This window comes from Vombatus ursinus, unplaced genomic scaffold (genome assembly GCF_900497805.2).
Source record: "Vombatus ursinus unplaced genomic scaffold, bare-nosed wombat genome assembly UNPS02009062.1, whole genome shotgun sequence".
NCBI lineage: Eukaryota > Metazoa > Chordata > Mammalia > Diprotodontia > Vombatidae > Vombatus > Vombatus ursinus.
In genome coordinates, this window is record NW_020948840.1 from 20,708,422 (window position 1) to 20,725,185 (window position 16,764).

Consider the following 16,764-nt stretch of genomic DNA (forward strand, 5'->3'; position numbering starts at 1 on the left):
CTGATCCCAGCCCTTCCTTTCCTACTGCCTCTGCTTCAGCAGAAATACATTTGCCCCCAGAGTGGCAGCCCCGTATGGCCCCAGGGTGTCAACCTGTCTTACCTCCCATGACATCCCATCTATGTCAGCAGTCCCACATAGCCACTGTCTGTTCATGAGGATACAGGCCTTTTTTTCAGAAGCCTCAGCCAATCTTCCAGAGGCAGCCTTTGGCATACACTTCCTGTCCTCCTCATTCTAGGCTTCCTTTTCTGTTTGAGTGGGAATAGAAGAGGGAGAGAAGGAAGAGCACATGGACCTGGGGATTTTTACTCCATTGTCCCATAGGCAGAGGGCAGAAATCTGAAGGCAAACAGAAATAAAGAGGGTAGCTATTTGGCACACAGATTCCTAAATCTTAGAACAATTAAGGAAACTAGTAGGGTTGACAAAGGCTGAAATATATTTGGGTCCTGGGTCCAATGGGTCAAAGAATCTGGAACAAGGCAGGCAGAATAAAGACACAGGTCCTGGTTGAGGGGAAAAGGGGAGCCTGGCTGCAATGCCCCCAGCTGGATGTGCTGGCAGGAACTTACTGCTCCCCGAGGGGGTGCCCGCCGAGCGCCAGTGGGCCCGTTTCTATGTGAAGATATACCGGGCAGAGGGGCTGCCCCGCATGAACACAAGCCTCATGGCCAATGTGAAAAAGGCATTCATCGGTGAAAACAAGGACCTCGTTGACCCCTACGTCCAGGTCTTCTTTGCCGGCCAAAAGGTACCTCGGGGGTGGGGGCGCTCAAGATGTCCATGGTTCAGTCAGTCAATAAACATTTATTAAGCATTTACTATGTGCCAGATACTGTGCTAAGTGCTGGGGATAGAAAGAAAGGCAAAAACAGGGTCCCCTGCCTTTGAGAAGCTTATAGTCTAATGGGAGAGACAAGACGTAAACAATCATACATACACAAGCTATATACAGTGACATATAGAGGTAACTTCAGAGGGAAGATGCTAACAGTCGGGGGTGAGGAGAGATGGGAAACAGAAGTTTGAAGCTTAGATGATAGATAGGTTTAGTAAGGGACCTAGTGGTTAGAGGAGGGCAAATGGGAAGCAAGGTCTTATGTTTCATTCCTTGGACTTGGAACCTCTCTCTAGAGTGAGGGTTCTTAACCCAGGGTCTATGAACTTGGCAGATATAGATATAGAGACAGTGATAAAGATAGAGATGTGTGTGCATGTTTTGATAACCACATTTCAATAGAATTCATTTCCTCTGGAATCCCATACACTTTGTTTTTTTGCATTTAAAAACATAATTCTGAGAAGGGGTCCACAGTCTTCATCAGACTGCCTAAGGTGGCCATGATACAAAAAAAGGTTTAAAAAATTCCTGCTCTAGAGTTGGGACTGAGAAGCAATAAAATCAAGCCTGAGAGGCTAGAGAAATGAGAACATCAAGAGGATTGAAGATTGGAAGAGTGAGGGCTTGAGGATACAAAAACCCACAGGGCAGATTATGAACTCATTGGACCCTTGACATTCAATTCAATTCAAGAAGAACTTATTAAGCTCCTACTCTGTTCCAGGCAGTGTGCTGGGTGCTAGGGATGCAGAGCTAACAGCAGCAACAAAAGGAAACAGTCCCTACTGGACATGGCAAAGATCTCAAGACACCATGGGAGTCAGATTCCCTAACTTCAAAGAGCGGGGAGACCACAGTGGCCAGAGAAGGGAGAATTAGGATAAAAATTGGGGGGGAGTGTCTGAGTTTTACATAAGATATATTCTCTCTCCTTTCTCTGACCCACCATCATTCCCCCATCTGGACAGGGTAAGACATCTGTGCAGAAAAGCAGCTATGAGCCCTTGTGGAATGAACAAATCATCTTCACAGACCTGTTCCCTCCACTCTGCAAACGCATGAAGGTGCAGATCCGGGACTCAGATAAGGTCAATGATGTGGCCATTGGAACCCATTTCATCGACCTGAGAAAGATTTCCAATGACGGAGACAAAGGTCAGTGGCAAAAACTGCGAGAGGCTGATGGCAGATAAGGAGCAGGGAGGAGGGAAGTAGATGAAATCCCTGAGGTAAATGGGAAGTCACAGCCAAGAGCTGTCATGGCAGAGTTAGCAGGGTGGATCCCTTATGGTGAAAAGGTTTTGCCAGCAAAACCTGATCCACTAAAATATACACATATACAAATACATACATATATAATATACATTTATAGATAGATCGATGAATGGATGATTAAAAAAATAATTTTTAAACATAATAAAGGAGGTAAAAACCAATGTTGAGAGTTCAAGGAATAAAGTGGCTTTCAAGTCACTCAGAAGTGGCTGGAGCCCACCTAACTACCCCCAACCCCTAACCCCTTGAAATCCAGATAACAGGGATGGCCAGGAGAACTCATTTGGAAGACAAATTGGACTAGATGACCCTTAGGTCTCTCTCAATTCTAAAGTTCTTTTGCTCTATGAGGTTACCTTAGAAAATACCATCCCCACCCACACCACTCTCAGTTTATCTTCATCTTGTACATTTGTGGGGAGTTTGGGTTTCCAGACCCATGATTTCTTTGGTATAGGAAATTTTCTATGAGGAAAATATGATTTTATAAACTCCTTCTACAAATGCAAATGACAACTTATGCTACATAATTTTACAGAATTGCCTGGGGGCACTGAGAGGTTAAATGATTTGCCCAAGGTTCTTCAGCAAGTATGTCAGAGGCAGCGAATATGTCATTCCCTGAACCCAGATCTTCCTGACTCAGAATCTATCAGATTTTACTTACTATGAGGCCAGATCTCTACCCATTATACCACACTCTCTCTTATCTAATAACTTATCCTTCAGAATGTAAGTTCCTTGAGGGCAGGATTGAAATTTCATTAGCTTAAGGCCACCCTGCTGCCATACAACAGAGAGCTTTACTGAACACTCAGTTTGAATCCCCCTGCCCAGTTTCCCAAAAAGAGTAGATATGCCCAAGAAAGTCCTTTCACATATGAAAATTCCAAATCCTGCCCCCTCTAAGTCAGTCAATCAACAAACCATATCAACCAATCAATAATCCTTTAAGTACCTACTATGTACCAGGCACATCTTATCATAAGATTATGTATTCAGAGCAGGAAGGGGGATCATAGCATCATAGATATAGGGCTGGAAGGGACCTTAGAGGCTTTCTAGTCCAACCCCTTCATTCTACAGATGAAGAAACTAAGGCCCAGAAAGTTAAGTGATTTGCCTCAAGTAGTAAGTGGCAGGGCTGGAATTTGAACCTAGGCCCTCAGACTCCAAGACCAGCGCTCTTCCCATTATATCGCTCTGTCTCCACACCTTATTCACAAAGAATAACCTCCCCCTTCCTGGGTGAACTCTTCTGCTCTGTACAGAGGCCAGAGGAGGCTAGGGAGTTGGAAGGATGAAGTGATAGGGAGAACAGCAAGCCCCACCCTGGACTGAGCCTCTTTTCCAATTGGGCTTTATGGAAAATTTCCCTTCCTACTCCTCTCCAGACCCTTGCTTCTCCTATTTCAGGCTTCCTGCCCACCCTGGGCCCAGCCTGGGTGAATATGTATGGTTCCACTCGAAACTACACCCTGCTAGATGAGCACCAGGATCTGAATGAGGGGCTGGGTGAAGGTGTGTCCTTCCGAGCCCGCCTGATGCTGGGTCTAGCTGTGGAAATACTGGACACCTCCAACCCTGAGATCACCAGCTCCACCGAGGTGCAGGTGGAACAAACCACACCGGTTTCTGATGTGAGTCTGGTTGCTTGACCATGCCTCTAGGTTGGAACTCCATTATATCCTAAAGTCTCATCCCATTTAGTTCCATCTCAACCAAGTCTCTCACTCTTTTCACATCCTAGAGATGGGGCTTTATTCACTTAGCATCCCAAACTCTACTTCTTGCACATCTTAGCCTAGCAGGCCCATATGTTAACTAACCACTGGGTGTTAGGGTATGTCTAGGTCAGAGTTACATGTCATTTTGTCCAAGACTAGCATAATATCAGTCCCCAAGGGTCTTCCCTCCTGGAGCCCCAGTGCCAATCCCTTGAATCATGCCAGGACCTCCAGATGGAGAACTGGCATCCCTTTGCCAGATAACTCTTCCACAACCTGAGCTTTATCTATCCTCTTCCCAGAGACCATTGAGAATACAGCTCATCTCAATAAGGTGGTAGTTAGATGCTGACAAATCCAAGTGGGAGTTTCTCAGCAGAAATCTTGAGACCTACCTTGCCATTCACTGGTGTCTCTTATGAGCTGTAGTGGTCTCTGATGTTCTGGAGAAAGAACTCAGCCCCAAAACTCTGTAAACCTTGGAGGTCAAGGTGGGAACCTCAGAATCCTGTCTGCCAAGTTTTAGAGGTTAAAGGGAAATATCCCCAGTGTGAAGACTGTTCCCATAAGAAGCTAGAGGGAGATGCCCTGGTCCCAGAACCTCTCTGCCCAGTCTGTGACTCAGCGGTCCCTCACCCTACCTCCTCACCAGAGCTGCACAGGGAAAATGGAAGAATTCTTTCTCTTTGGGGCTTTCCTGGAGGCCTCCATGATCGACCGGAAGAATGGAGACAAGCCTATCACCTTTGAAGTCACTATAGGTCAGTGTGGCATCCACGGTAGGTTCAATAGCTCCTGACCCCCTATCTCAGAACCCTACACACCAATCCAAGCCCCTTGTCAAACTGTCTTCTTCCCTCTCCTTTCCATATACTTACACACTCATAAACACATTCCAGAAAGGTGAAGGAGTCTGGTTCTCCAGATGAACAGGAGAGCTGAGTCATCACTGGAACACCAGGAAGGGAAAGAATTTCTCCCTTTCAAAAGGTTGAGATCCCAGTCAAGGGTGGGGAGGTGATTGCATAGATATAGGGACATCTCAGACTGGAACTGAGATTAGGCCTTCAGGATGGGCTTTTGGGGAGAATCTGGCAAGATGTTAGTATTTGGGAGTGAGGGAGAGAGAGAAAAGAGAAGAAAAAAGAGAGGAGAGAGAGCAAGTGGTAAGGAGAGAGAAGGAAAAGCAGGCTCAAATTCTCATTCAATGCTGCTCTGCTATGAAACTGTTGAAACCACTCACCTAGCTTCCTTTCTTTCCTCTCCCCTCTTCTCCTCCTCACCTCTTCTCTCTCTTTCCTCCCTAAATCCCAAAGTGATAGACAGCTGGGAGAGTGGGAGCCTTGGTCTGGAGTGATGTTCCATCCATGGAACAATTTCAGTACCTTCTCTTCCCCTCACATGAAGGAAGCAATCACAGTGTCCCCATTCTGCTCCCAGGGAACTATGGCAACCAGGTAGATGGGATGTCTCGACCACAACGTCCAAGGAAGAAGGAAAGTGGGGATGAGGAAGAAGTGGACCTGATCCAAAACTCCAGTGATGATGAAGGAGATGAGGGTGGAGATCTGGTGTCAGTCTCCTCCTCACCTCCAATGCGGCCCCAAATCACAGACAGGTGAGGCCTAGAACAGGGGAGTAGAAAGGAGAAGAAGAGAGTAGTAGGGGGCTAGATGTTAGTGGTGGGAGGGGACACTGTGCAGAAGCTTCTTATAGACCACTTGCCAACCCTATGCCCTCTGTATTTATCCCATTCACACCCCAGAACCCAGCTATCCCACACCAGTGCTACTCTGCCTTCACCCTGCTTCTTACTGGCGCAGCAGATTAGACCATCCTACCTCCTTTCCATCCTTCCTCTCAGCCTCCTCCTCAGCTCATCCCCTTACTTCTGCCCCATACCCCAGGAACTACTTCCATCTGCCCTACTTGGACCGCAAGCCATGTATCTACATCAAGAGCTGGTGGCAGGACCAGCGTCGCCGTCTCTACAATGCCAATATCATGGACCATATTGCAGACAAGCTGGTCAGTGCATTTGATGGTGGGCAGGGAGGGAAGTTGGAAGGGAAGTGGAAAAAAGGCCAATGTGGTAGTCAGATGACCCAAGTTCTAGTCTAACTGCCACTAATTCATTGGGGGACCTTGGGCAAGTCACCTCCACTTTTCTCTTAATCAATAAAATGATAGGATTGGACTAGATGCTTTCCAAGGCCCTTTTTAACTCTGAGATTCTTTGATCTTCTTTCTGAAACACCCTCACTAAAACAGTATAATTACAACACCCTGATGCCACCATACCCTGACAGGGATGGCAAGACAGGTCACTGGATTCACAGAGATGCCTCTAGTCCCATCCTATCCTTCCATTCCCCAAAGCAGGAAGAAAGTACTAAATGGAGAAGCATTTGGGACTGGTATGGAGAGACCATCTACCTTCGGATATCAGAACAATGAAAAGCCTCAACAGGGAGGGGAGCTCAGTCAATACCATTGTGGAACACAGCAGACACTAGCTTGGGGTCCATAATTTTGATTCATTCACTTGAAAAATACATTTCAACTTATCTTGCCATCTAGTCAGCAAAGATGCGAAAGGTATAAAGACTATAACTTTAACCTCTTGTCCTGCTTTCTCCTCTAAACCCCCTTGCCCAGGAGGAGGGTCTGAATGACGTACAAGAGATGATCAAGACAGAGAAGTCTTACCCAGAGCGTCGGCTCCGAGGTGTTCTGGAGGAACTCAGCTGTGGCTGCTAGTGAGACAAGGAACAGGGGGAAGGGGGAGTACATTTAGGGGTGAGGGAGTCAAAGGAGGGGAAATTGGAAATGGGGATGAGTTGGGGAAGTCAAGGGAAGAGGAATAGGAAAGAGGCTGGTAGGAGTGGGGATGGGTACAGAGGACAAGGCTGGGCAACATGATGCTGGGATGAGGCATGGAAAGATAGACAGTGAGACATCCGTATAGACCCAAGATAGAAATGGGCAATAGGAGTGGGATGAGTTTTGAGAAAGTTTGCTCAGACCCACCTCCTGGCTTTGTTTCTTGCAGTCGATTTCTCTCACTTGCTGACAAGGACCAGATCCAATCATCTCGAACAAGGCTTGACAGGGAGAGACTCAAGTCCTGCATGAGGGAGCTGGTGAGGGCAGGAAGCTGTCCAAGGTCTGGGGAAGTGAAGGGGTGGAGCAGGGCATGAGCAACTAAAGAGAAGGGTCTGGGGAGGGGGAAATGGGAAGCCTTGGGAGAAAAGCTAAAAAGGAACAGGACCTGATGACTGGTCAGGATGTAAAAAGAAAAAACTCTGAGGGCATCAGACCCAGGGGAGAGGGAGAAACTAATGAAGGGGGCGGGGGGAAACAGGCTGCAGTTGTAAGGGTGTCAGGCCCCAACTAGGTCCTGCAGGCTCAGAGAAGGATTCTGTCCATCTCTTGGCATTCTCACGGCTGCCCCTTTCCAGGATTATTCCCACAAGTACAGGAGTCTCTCTACCTGAACTCACCATGAGGCTGCCTTAACCTTCCCCAGACTCTTGCTGATCCTTTCCCATTGTGCCTCTCCCCCTCCCTGGCCTCTGGGGCCCCACCTGTTCTCTGCCCATCTTTTGCCACACACAGGAGAGCATGGGGCAGCAGGCAAAGGCGCTGAGGGCTCAGGTGAAGAGGCACACTGTGCGAGACAAGCTGAAGCTGGTACAGAACTTCCTCCAGAAGCTTCGATTTCTGGCAGATGAGGTAAAGGATATGGGGAGCCCATTAGACAAGTATTGAAGGTATTCCTAGCCTAATACTTCCCTAGGTCCTGGACAAAGTGTGGGGGTAAGATCCAACAAATATCATTCCCACCCTCTAGGAAGAGTCACAGTGGGAGTAAATGACAGACCTGGAAAATTGTGTGATCTTAGGCAACTTAAAATTAACTTCCCTGGGTCTCAGTTTCCTCTTCTGTTAAATAAAGAAATTAGACTAAATGACCTCTAAGATCCCTTCCGGTTCCAAAATTATGATCCCATGAATCCAGAGAGCTTATAGTCAAGTCGGAAAGATAAGACATACATAGTATCAGAAGTAACAAAACTAATATTTCTTAACCAAACATACCAGAATTTATACATTCACATGAATATTATTGCTTTCAAAGTAGTCATCTGGGGATGCTCTCTCTGGAAGCAGATTCTGGGCAAGAAGGGAATTCCAGAATTCATCCCCTAACCCTCCCCTAATCTGGGATATTTCTACTTTTTCTACTCTTTTTACTTGACTGTATTACTTAGCCTTCACTGGCCAATTTGCCCAAATGTTGAGCAGCAGCCCTTTCTTTTTTTTTCTTTTTTTTTTATAACAAATTTATTTTATTTTCAATTTATGAAACAAAACAAGCATTTCCATAATGCAGTACAATAAAAATGATGATTGCATATTAAACTTCAAATGTGCCATGTACAACTTTCTATTCCCTCCAAATATACAGCAAAGTTATCATGTAAATTTATTTTTTGTCCTTTTTTTCTTCCCCTCCCCACCCTCTACCCTAAAGATGGCTACCTTTAGACACAAATAGGTATATATACATATATATGTATGTATGTAAAATTATTCTATACATATTTCTATTTATCAGTTCTTTCTCTAGATGCCAATCCTTTCTAACCTCTCTCCTGATGTCACCAGACCTTACTCAATTTTGGCAGAGACACCCCTTTATCTTTATTCTCCATAGTGCACCCTTAACTAAGAGACTGGACTTTTGAAAAGGACTTTAGCAGCATTTACACACAATTTGACCTCAGGTGGTAGAATGACAAGCAGTGGGTAGAAAGACAAATTTAGACAAATTTGACCAAATTTAGACAAAAAGACAAATTTAGGCATGATGTCAGGATTAGAATGATCCCAAAGTGAAACTGGCTGCCTTGAGAGGCGGTGGGTGGACCCTAGCATTAGAAGTCTTTGAGCAGAGGCTGGAGATATAATGGTCATGGATGTAGTAGAGAGGTTTCTTTTTCAAATATGGGTTGGAATGAATGGATGCTGTGATCCCTTTCAAGCTTGAGATTCTGCAATTCTGTGAAATAAGTCAAGATTGTGAGTTCCTTGAGGTCAGGGACTGTTTGTTGCCTTCTTTTGTATATTCCCAGTGCTTAGTACAGTGTCTGGCATATAGTAAAGTGCTTAAAAAATCCTTGTTAATTTGACTTGAAAATAAAACACGCTTATGGAGAACTGAATTGTCATGTAATAAAGTGGGGAAATTATGTTCTGAAACATCCCTAAACTATCAATTCTTAGAGTAATATAGGATCATAGGTTGAAAGCTGACCACTCAATGGATCAAAAGGACCACCGACGCTATCTAGCCCAACTGTCCCTCATCTTACAGATGAAGGAACTAAGTGCCAAGGAGGTCAATGCCTTGCCCGGAGTCACATATATAGCAAGAGGCAAGATTGGGATTGACCAATTGGCATTCCTGAACTAATTGGCATTGCTCCCATCAACCTTGCTGGAACATATACCTCCAATATCATCATATTACTCGTAATCTTTTCAGTTTCAAAGCTGGTCCTCACCCAACAACTTTCAGGGCCAGCCTCCTATGAGTCCTTTACATTAGCAAAGCTCCACGCACCAACTGTAAGGAAGAGGTTTCTTGGTCCACATACCATGGGTTCAGTCCATTCATACTGCTATCCCTCAAAACATCTTTGCAGTCTCTCTTTGAGAACTGCCTTCAGTTCCCAAAAGAGGACATTTTGTTTAGATTATGTACAAGCCCTACAAGGAAACAACTTGTTGCTTTAAATCAGGTGTTCTTAAACCTGGGTGTGTAGACTTGGGGTTTTTTTTATATTTTGATAACTTTTAATATCATTGGTTTCCTTTGTAATTCTATGCATTTTATTTTATACATTTATAAACATTGTCATGAGAAGGGGTCTATTCAGGAAGACTCATCTTCCTCAGTTCAAATCTGGCCTCAGATACTTAATGACTGTCTGACCCTGGGCAAGTCACTTGACCCTCTTTACCTCAGTTTCCTCATTTGTAAACTGAGGTGGAGAAGGAAATGGCAACCCACTCCAGTATCAGGTTTTACTAGACTGACAAAAGGGTACATGATACAAAAAAGGTCAAGGACTCCACCTTTAGAGTCAGTCACACCTCATTTCTGACCAAAGAAAAGGGTTCATTCTCCAATTCATTTGCCCATATTATTCATCAAAGTTGACTTTTTTCAGCTCTAACATTCTAGAACTCTGGAGTCCTCCCTGGATTATCTTGGTCCAAATTTAGGTCAAGTATTCTATTCATCAGGCAGTCAATTAACAAGCATTTATTAAGCCATTCTTATGGGCCAGGCAATGTGCTAAGTGTCAGAGATACAAATCAGTCCTTGCTCTCATGAAGTTCACATTTTTATGGGAAGAGACAACGTGTACATAAAATGGATCCAAGATACATAGAGAGGAGACAGGACTCCTTCCATTTCCCATAGCCCCAAGCAGGTGCTTCTTCCTTTTCCCTATCGGTCCTCTTTCCAGTCCTGCCTCCCACCAATCATGACTTGCTCCCCACCCATTTCCCCCACTCCAAGCCTAGATGCATACTCATACATACATACTCCATCCTATCTCACACTTTCCAACTCAAGACCCCCCACATATGGTGCTTTTCTCAACCCAGCCCCAGCACAGCATCCCGGACGTCTTCATCTGGATGATGAGTAATAACAAGCGAATTGCCTATGCTCGGGTACCCTCCAAAGACGTGCTCTTCTCCATTGTGGAGGAGGAAGCTGGGAAGGACTGCGCCAAAGTCAAGACCCTATTCCTCAAGGTGCTGGGTGGGATTGAGGGGAGATGGAAAGGAGTGGGACTGAACCAAAACTCTATTCTTTCCTGAGTAGTTCTGCATGGCTAATGACTACCACCATCCCACTCCCACTCTACCTCTCAATCAATCAATCAATTAACACTTACTATGTGCCAAGCATAGTACTAGGCCCTGGGAAGAAAAATATTGAGACAGACCCTTTTCTCAAGAAACTTATAATCTAAGCCCATGCACACACATTCTCCATGGGACCTCAGCTCTAACAGAAACTATAAAGAAGTTGACATTAAGAGTGAGAATTGGAAAATCTGGAATCTTTTAGAATTCTGAAATCTGAAAATCTAGCTTTGCCAGAAGAGTCAAAGAATGGAAACAGAGAAAGGTGGGGAGATGTGGAAAGGGTGGAGCACACTAGACATTGCTTTAAATAAATTGGGTATCAGAATGTTTGGGCACTGACCTCTCTGGTCCTGGCCCATTTCTTTACACTGTGACTCAATAGCGAGGTAGCTAAGCATAGTGGATAGAGCACTGAACTTGTAGTCAGAAAGCCCTAAGTTCAAATCTGGCCTAAGCACTTAGTAGCTAGGTGACCTTGGGCAAGTGACTTAACTTCTCCCAGCCTCGGTTTCCTTACCTGTAAAATGGAAATAACAATAATATCACCTACCTCATAGAGTTGTTGAGATTCAAATAAGGTAATATAAAAATGCTTCGCAAATCTTAAGGCCCTATGGCAAACGCGATGATGATGATAATGATGATGTTGATGATGTCATCTTCTGCCTACCTAATCTACAAGTTCAGGGGATGTACAATAAAAGGAGAAATTAGGGGATGAGTTACAGGAAAGGATTTTGTCCCTTGCCACTTCCTGGCCTCTTCTCCTATTCCTCACCCCATCTGGTGCCTTCTAGGATTCCAGGCTAAAGGGCACTGGATAGGGAAAGGGAATGGGCAGCCACAGCCCTGGTTATCCCTCAGTCATTTGTTCATCTTTATCCTCAGCTGCCAGGAAAGAGAGGCTTTGGCTCAGCTGGCTGGACAGTACAGGCCAAGCTGGAGCTGTACCTGTGGCTGGGTCTCAATAAGCAGCGGAAAGACTTCCTGTGTGGCCTGCCCTGTGGCTTTGAGGAGGTCAAGGCAGCCCAGGGCCTGGGCCTACAATCCTTCCCCCCCATCAGCCTCTGCTATGCCAGTGAGTGTGTCCCCTGACGGGCCCCTGTGGGTGAGTTCCCCCAGTTCATCAGGCCTCCTACACCTACCCATGGCAGATTCCCAGGGACGGTTCAGCTCAGTTTCCAGTAGATCCATTGGACAGGTCCCTGTCCAGCTCAGCCTGTTCTTCCAGAGCAGGTGAAGCCTCGTGCCCCCATCCCTTCCTCCCATCACCACCCCCACTATAACTCATCCAAACTCCTCACCAAACGAAGGGTGGTGTCCAGACCTGTGGAGTTGGGGAGAGCTAAACTAAGGTGAAAGGGAAGAGAAAGACCAGCACCACAGTCCTGGACATTCCCATGGGGAGGGGAGAAATACTTGGAAACCTGTGAGCCTCGGGACCTTGCTTATCTGTCCCTCCATCCCCATCTAGAGAAGCAGGCATTCCAGCTCAGGGCCCACATGTATCAGGCTCGAAGCCTCTTTGCTGCGGACAGTAGTGGCCTCTCAGACCCTTTCGCCAGGGTCTTCTTCATCACTCAGAGTCAATGTACAGAGGTGAGATCTCTGAGAGGGGACTCTCCCTGGGAGGATAAAGGAGACAGCAAGTCAGCTCCAAAAGAGTAGAGGGATATGAGATCCAAAGGCAGGATGTAACATGTTTAGTCTAGGGATATAAGCTCACACATCAACTAGTTCCTTTGGGGGAATTGGGGAGAGGCAGGGAGAGAGGAGACTTAAAGATAGCTACAGGCCCACAACATGTACCTATTCTTGTGTTAATAACCATTATTAAAGGCTATTAATTTTCATTGGAGTTAAATTCAATACAGCACAGATTGGGAAAACATTTTTTTTGTATTGGCTAATGTATTTCTCAAGATTGCTGAAGGCTTAGGGAGGGAAACTCTAAAATTCAACTCCAAATCTTCACAGAACCTGAAATTCAAGAGTAGGTAGCTATGGCTTTCTTCCAAGTGGGTCCCCACTGATTTCCTGATAATATTTCCCCTACTTTCACCTCTGTGTTTCAGGTTTTAAATGAGACTCTGTGCCCAACCTGGGACCAGATGTTGGTATTTGATAACCTGGAGCTATATGGAGAGGCCCATGAGCTGCGGGATGACCCCCCCATCATTGTCATTGAAATATATGATCAGGACACTATGGTATATGATGTGGAAGGAGGGGAGGGGATCAGGGGCCCCTTTGGCATCACCTCTTCATCTCCCTGCCTCATCCCCTACTATAGCTATCAAGCACCACCAAATATCCTGGTATGGCTCCTGCCACACCCCTTGAGTTGGATTGTGGTTCATACCAAAGCATGCACTTTGGTGTTTGTTCAGTTGCCTTAACTTCCAACACCACAATCACTGAAGCTCTTGCCTACACACACTGAAAGAAGGAAGCCCATCTCCTCTCCCTGTGCTAGATGCTCCTTCGTGCCACCCCCACACACTGAGGTCCCCTGAAGGGAAATGGAATAGGATTGTCTTTAAGGGTCTTTCCTAGTCCAGGTCAGAGGTTCCCTCCATTTCCTCCTATGTAAAATTAAGGGATTGAACTAGATGACCTCTAAAATCCCTTTCAGCTCTAAATCTCTGACCCCATGATCCTCTACCTCACCCCACTTCTCTGAGTATAGAGACATATCTAATTTGGGCCAGACATGTCCAGGAACCCTCAGGGATGATGTGGTATAAAGAACACTAAAATTGGCCACAATTTTAAAATTCCAGTTCCGTCTCTCTGACCTTGGGCAAGTTGTTTAACCTCAGCCTCAGTTCCCTTATCTGTAAAATGAGAATGACACCACCTCCGACAACCCCACAAGTTCATTGAAAGAGTCAAATGAGATAATTTATAAAGTACTTTATAAACCCTGAAGCGTCATGTACTCTTCAGCTATTTAGGGAGCCCTAGACATGGGCATCCTGCTAAGATCATCCCAGGAAATGCCACCCAGTGCTTCCCTTCATCATCCATGCATGTGCCTGCTCATAGGCCTGAGACCAGGGGTGGAGAACCTGTGGCCTCAAAGCCACACGTGGCCCTCTAGGTCCGCAAGTGCAGCCCTTTGACTGAATCCAAACTTCAGAGAGCAAATCCCCTTAATAAAAGGATTTGTTCTGTGAAGTTTGGTCCTACTTGAAGACCTAGAGAGCTACATTTGGCCTTGAGGCCACAGGTTCTGCACCAAATCTGACCCTTTGCCTACAGGGGTCTCTGAGAAAGACAGGTCACTTAGGAGTTGGCACAATGACAAAGGAAACCCCCAAGCTTGAGGATCCAACATCCCCTTCACTCTCTCCCCTCCCCAGGGGAAGGCAGACTTCATGGGCCGGACCTTTGCCAAGCCAGTAGTGAAGATGGCAGACGAGGATTACTGCTCACCCCGATTCCCTCCCCAGCTTGAGTATTACCAGATCTACCGAGGCAATGCCACAGCTGGGGACCTGCTGGCCGCCTTTGAACTGCTGCAGGTGAGGAGTAACCCAGGCGGAGAGAGAAGACTGCCAGGGACCAAGGCTTCAGAGGAAGTTGAGGTGTTGGAGGGAACATAGCCCTGGCTCTCTACAGAATCCTGACTTTGGGGCCCAATAAGGACTCCAGATTAGAGGGCCACTGGAGGAAGAAGATTTAGGCTTAAGTTTGAGCAGTAATTTCAGAAGGGGACTTCTTAGCTTTGTTTATCAGAAAATAAAGGCATTTCTCATAGAGAAAGGTCCTCCTCTTGTCCTAGCTGCCATCCAAGGGGACGAGGGGTGAGTGCCCACAGTTTCGTCCCAGGGCACCAAAATCCAAAGAGCATGCACAGCACTCTCCCCTTCAGCAGCATTCACACAGTCAAGCTTAGCACTGAGCTGGCAAGAATTAGTGAAAGGGGAGGCTGCCTCCTCCCACGCAACGGGCCTCATTCTGGCTGAACTCTTCCCCCGCCAGCCCTACCCTGCCTCCACCACTGCCTAAAGCAGCCTTCCCAGAAGCAGCCTCCAGTGACTCCAGGGTAACCACACGTACACATGCATGAGTACATGCAAATGCACACACGTGCATGTACATAATAGACATGTATTGTGTACAAGTATAGGCATACAAGTACACCTATATGCACACCCATAAATGTACATGTACTCACATACACACATACACCTAAGTACATGTATATATGTATAGGTACATATGTACTCCTACTGTATACACAGCATACTTATGTGTATAAACTCATAATACATGCACATATACTACATACATATACAACTACTGTAGTGTGTACATCTACACAGTGTGTATACTTACAAACAGGTTCACTTACTTATATGTACATACTTGTAAACACATGCATACAGACACATATAAATGTGTCCATGTAAACTACGCTGGAAATCATGAATAGTACCCACCTGCACAAACATATATACACATATATAAATAAAAGTATAATATGTGCATAATGTCATTTGCATGTATTATATCATATATGGACAGACTTACATGCACATAGTAAAATGTACACATATATTTGGTTCTACATACACATATACACACAGTATACATGTGCACATGCATTTGCACAAGTACATGTGTACACAAGTATATTGCACAATGCATTACACACTTACTCATACATGAATACTCATGTCCATGTCCATACATTCACATATGCATGTATGTAGTACACCACACACTTTCTTGTAGACTACAAAAATATACTTACATGTAAACAGTATTTTTACACAACTCTATATTACTCTACTCAGTCCAGATGCAAATGTACACCTGTAAAGGTACATTGTACATGTGTGCATGTGCACACATATAGTAGAAACATGTGCATGCATGCACACATATGTGTCATGTACCTACATGTGTGGATGTGCATATGACGCCTACACTGTATACATGTGCATGTGTGCCCAATGATGTGTATACTGTGTAATACACATGTTCATACATAAATACAAATGTATGCATGAATGTATTGCGATATGCACATAGGCAAATATACACTACACATACATAAACTTGTGTGGTGCACTTAGATATATGTGTACATGCATACATGTGCACACTTACATGTACATACAGTACAGAAGTTCACATACTCATGCACATTGCATGTACATGTACATACTATGCAATTCACAACATGCAGTACACTTACAGTGCACATGTGTACGTGCATAGTATACTTATACATGCACACTCATATACATATGTATATGCATATACACATACAAACATATAGGTACACCTGTGATGTCAGACTCAAAATGAAACAGATCTCTATGGGCCACATATTGACTTAGAAACCCACAAATTAACATTATCTGTGATGTATTGTATTTTTAATTGTTTTGTTAAATATCTCCCAATTGCATTTTAATCTTGCTCAGGCCACAGTAGGGAGTTTTGTAGGTCACAAGTTTGACACCTCTGATATAACACATGCATAACATACACATGTGTTCAATGTGCATGTATGCACATACAGACCTGTACTATGTCGTACACCATATAGTAGGCATATACTCACGTAAATACTTTACTGACACGTACATGGACACATATGTACACTCTCATACAGTGCACTTTACAATACACCCGTATGTTATTATGTGTGTTTACATAAATTACATGTGTGTGACACATACTTACACACGCACACTTACACAATACATTTACAATATACATGTGTACATGATATACATGTTCATTTATATGTACACATGCAAGTGTATAGTATACTTCTACACAATTATGTAAACATACACATAAATACAGTACATGTGTCCATGCATAGTTACATGTTCAAATGTACATAGTATGCCTACTCTATATAGTACACCTATTCATATATATTCATGTGCATGTACACAGGTACAACTGTACACACACATATATATTCATACATATCTA

General features: G+C 44.8%; 1 protein-coding gene across 5 annotated transcripts in view; it reads left to right on the forward strand.

Moving 5' to 3' along the window:
* OTOF (otoferlin) overlaps positions 1-16,764 on the forward strand; it is a 179,841-nt gene that overhangs the window by 134,430 nt on the left and 28,647 nt on the right. For all 5 annotated transcript variants that reach the window (XM_027850472.1, XM_027850471.1, XM_027850474.1 and 2 more), the window contains 14 exons: positions 568-754; positions 1,813-1,999; positions 3,536-3,759; positions 4,499-4,607; positions 5,287-5,464; positions 5,754-5,874; positions 6,505-6,605; positions 6,899-6,989; positions 7,465-7,581; positions 10,531-10,683; positions 11,689-11,878; positions 12,275-12,399; positions 12,876-13,010; positions 14,166-14,327. In XM_027850472.1, the coding sequence (XP_027706273.1) occupies positions 568-754; positions 1,813-1,999; positions 3,536-3,759; positions 4,499-4,607; positions 5,287-5,464; positions 5,754-5,874; positions 6,505-6,605; positions 6,899-6,989; positions 7,465-7,581; positions 10,531-10,683; positions 11,689-11,878; positions 12,275-12,399; positions 12,876-13,010; positions 14,166-14,327 (2,080 nt within the window). The remainder of the gene's footprint in view (positions 1-567; positions 755-1,812; positions 2,000-3,535; positions 3,760-4,498; positions 4,608-5,286; positions 5,465-5,753; positions 5,875-6,504; positions 6,606-6,898; positions 6,990-7,464; positions 7,582-10,530; positions 10,684-11,688; positions 11,879-12,274; positions 12,400-12,875; positions 13,011-14,165; positions 14,328-16,764) is intronic.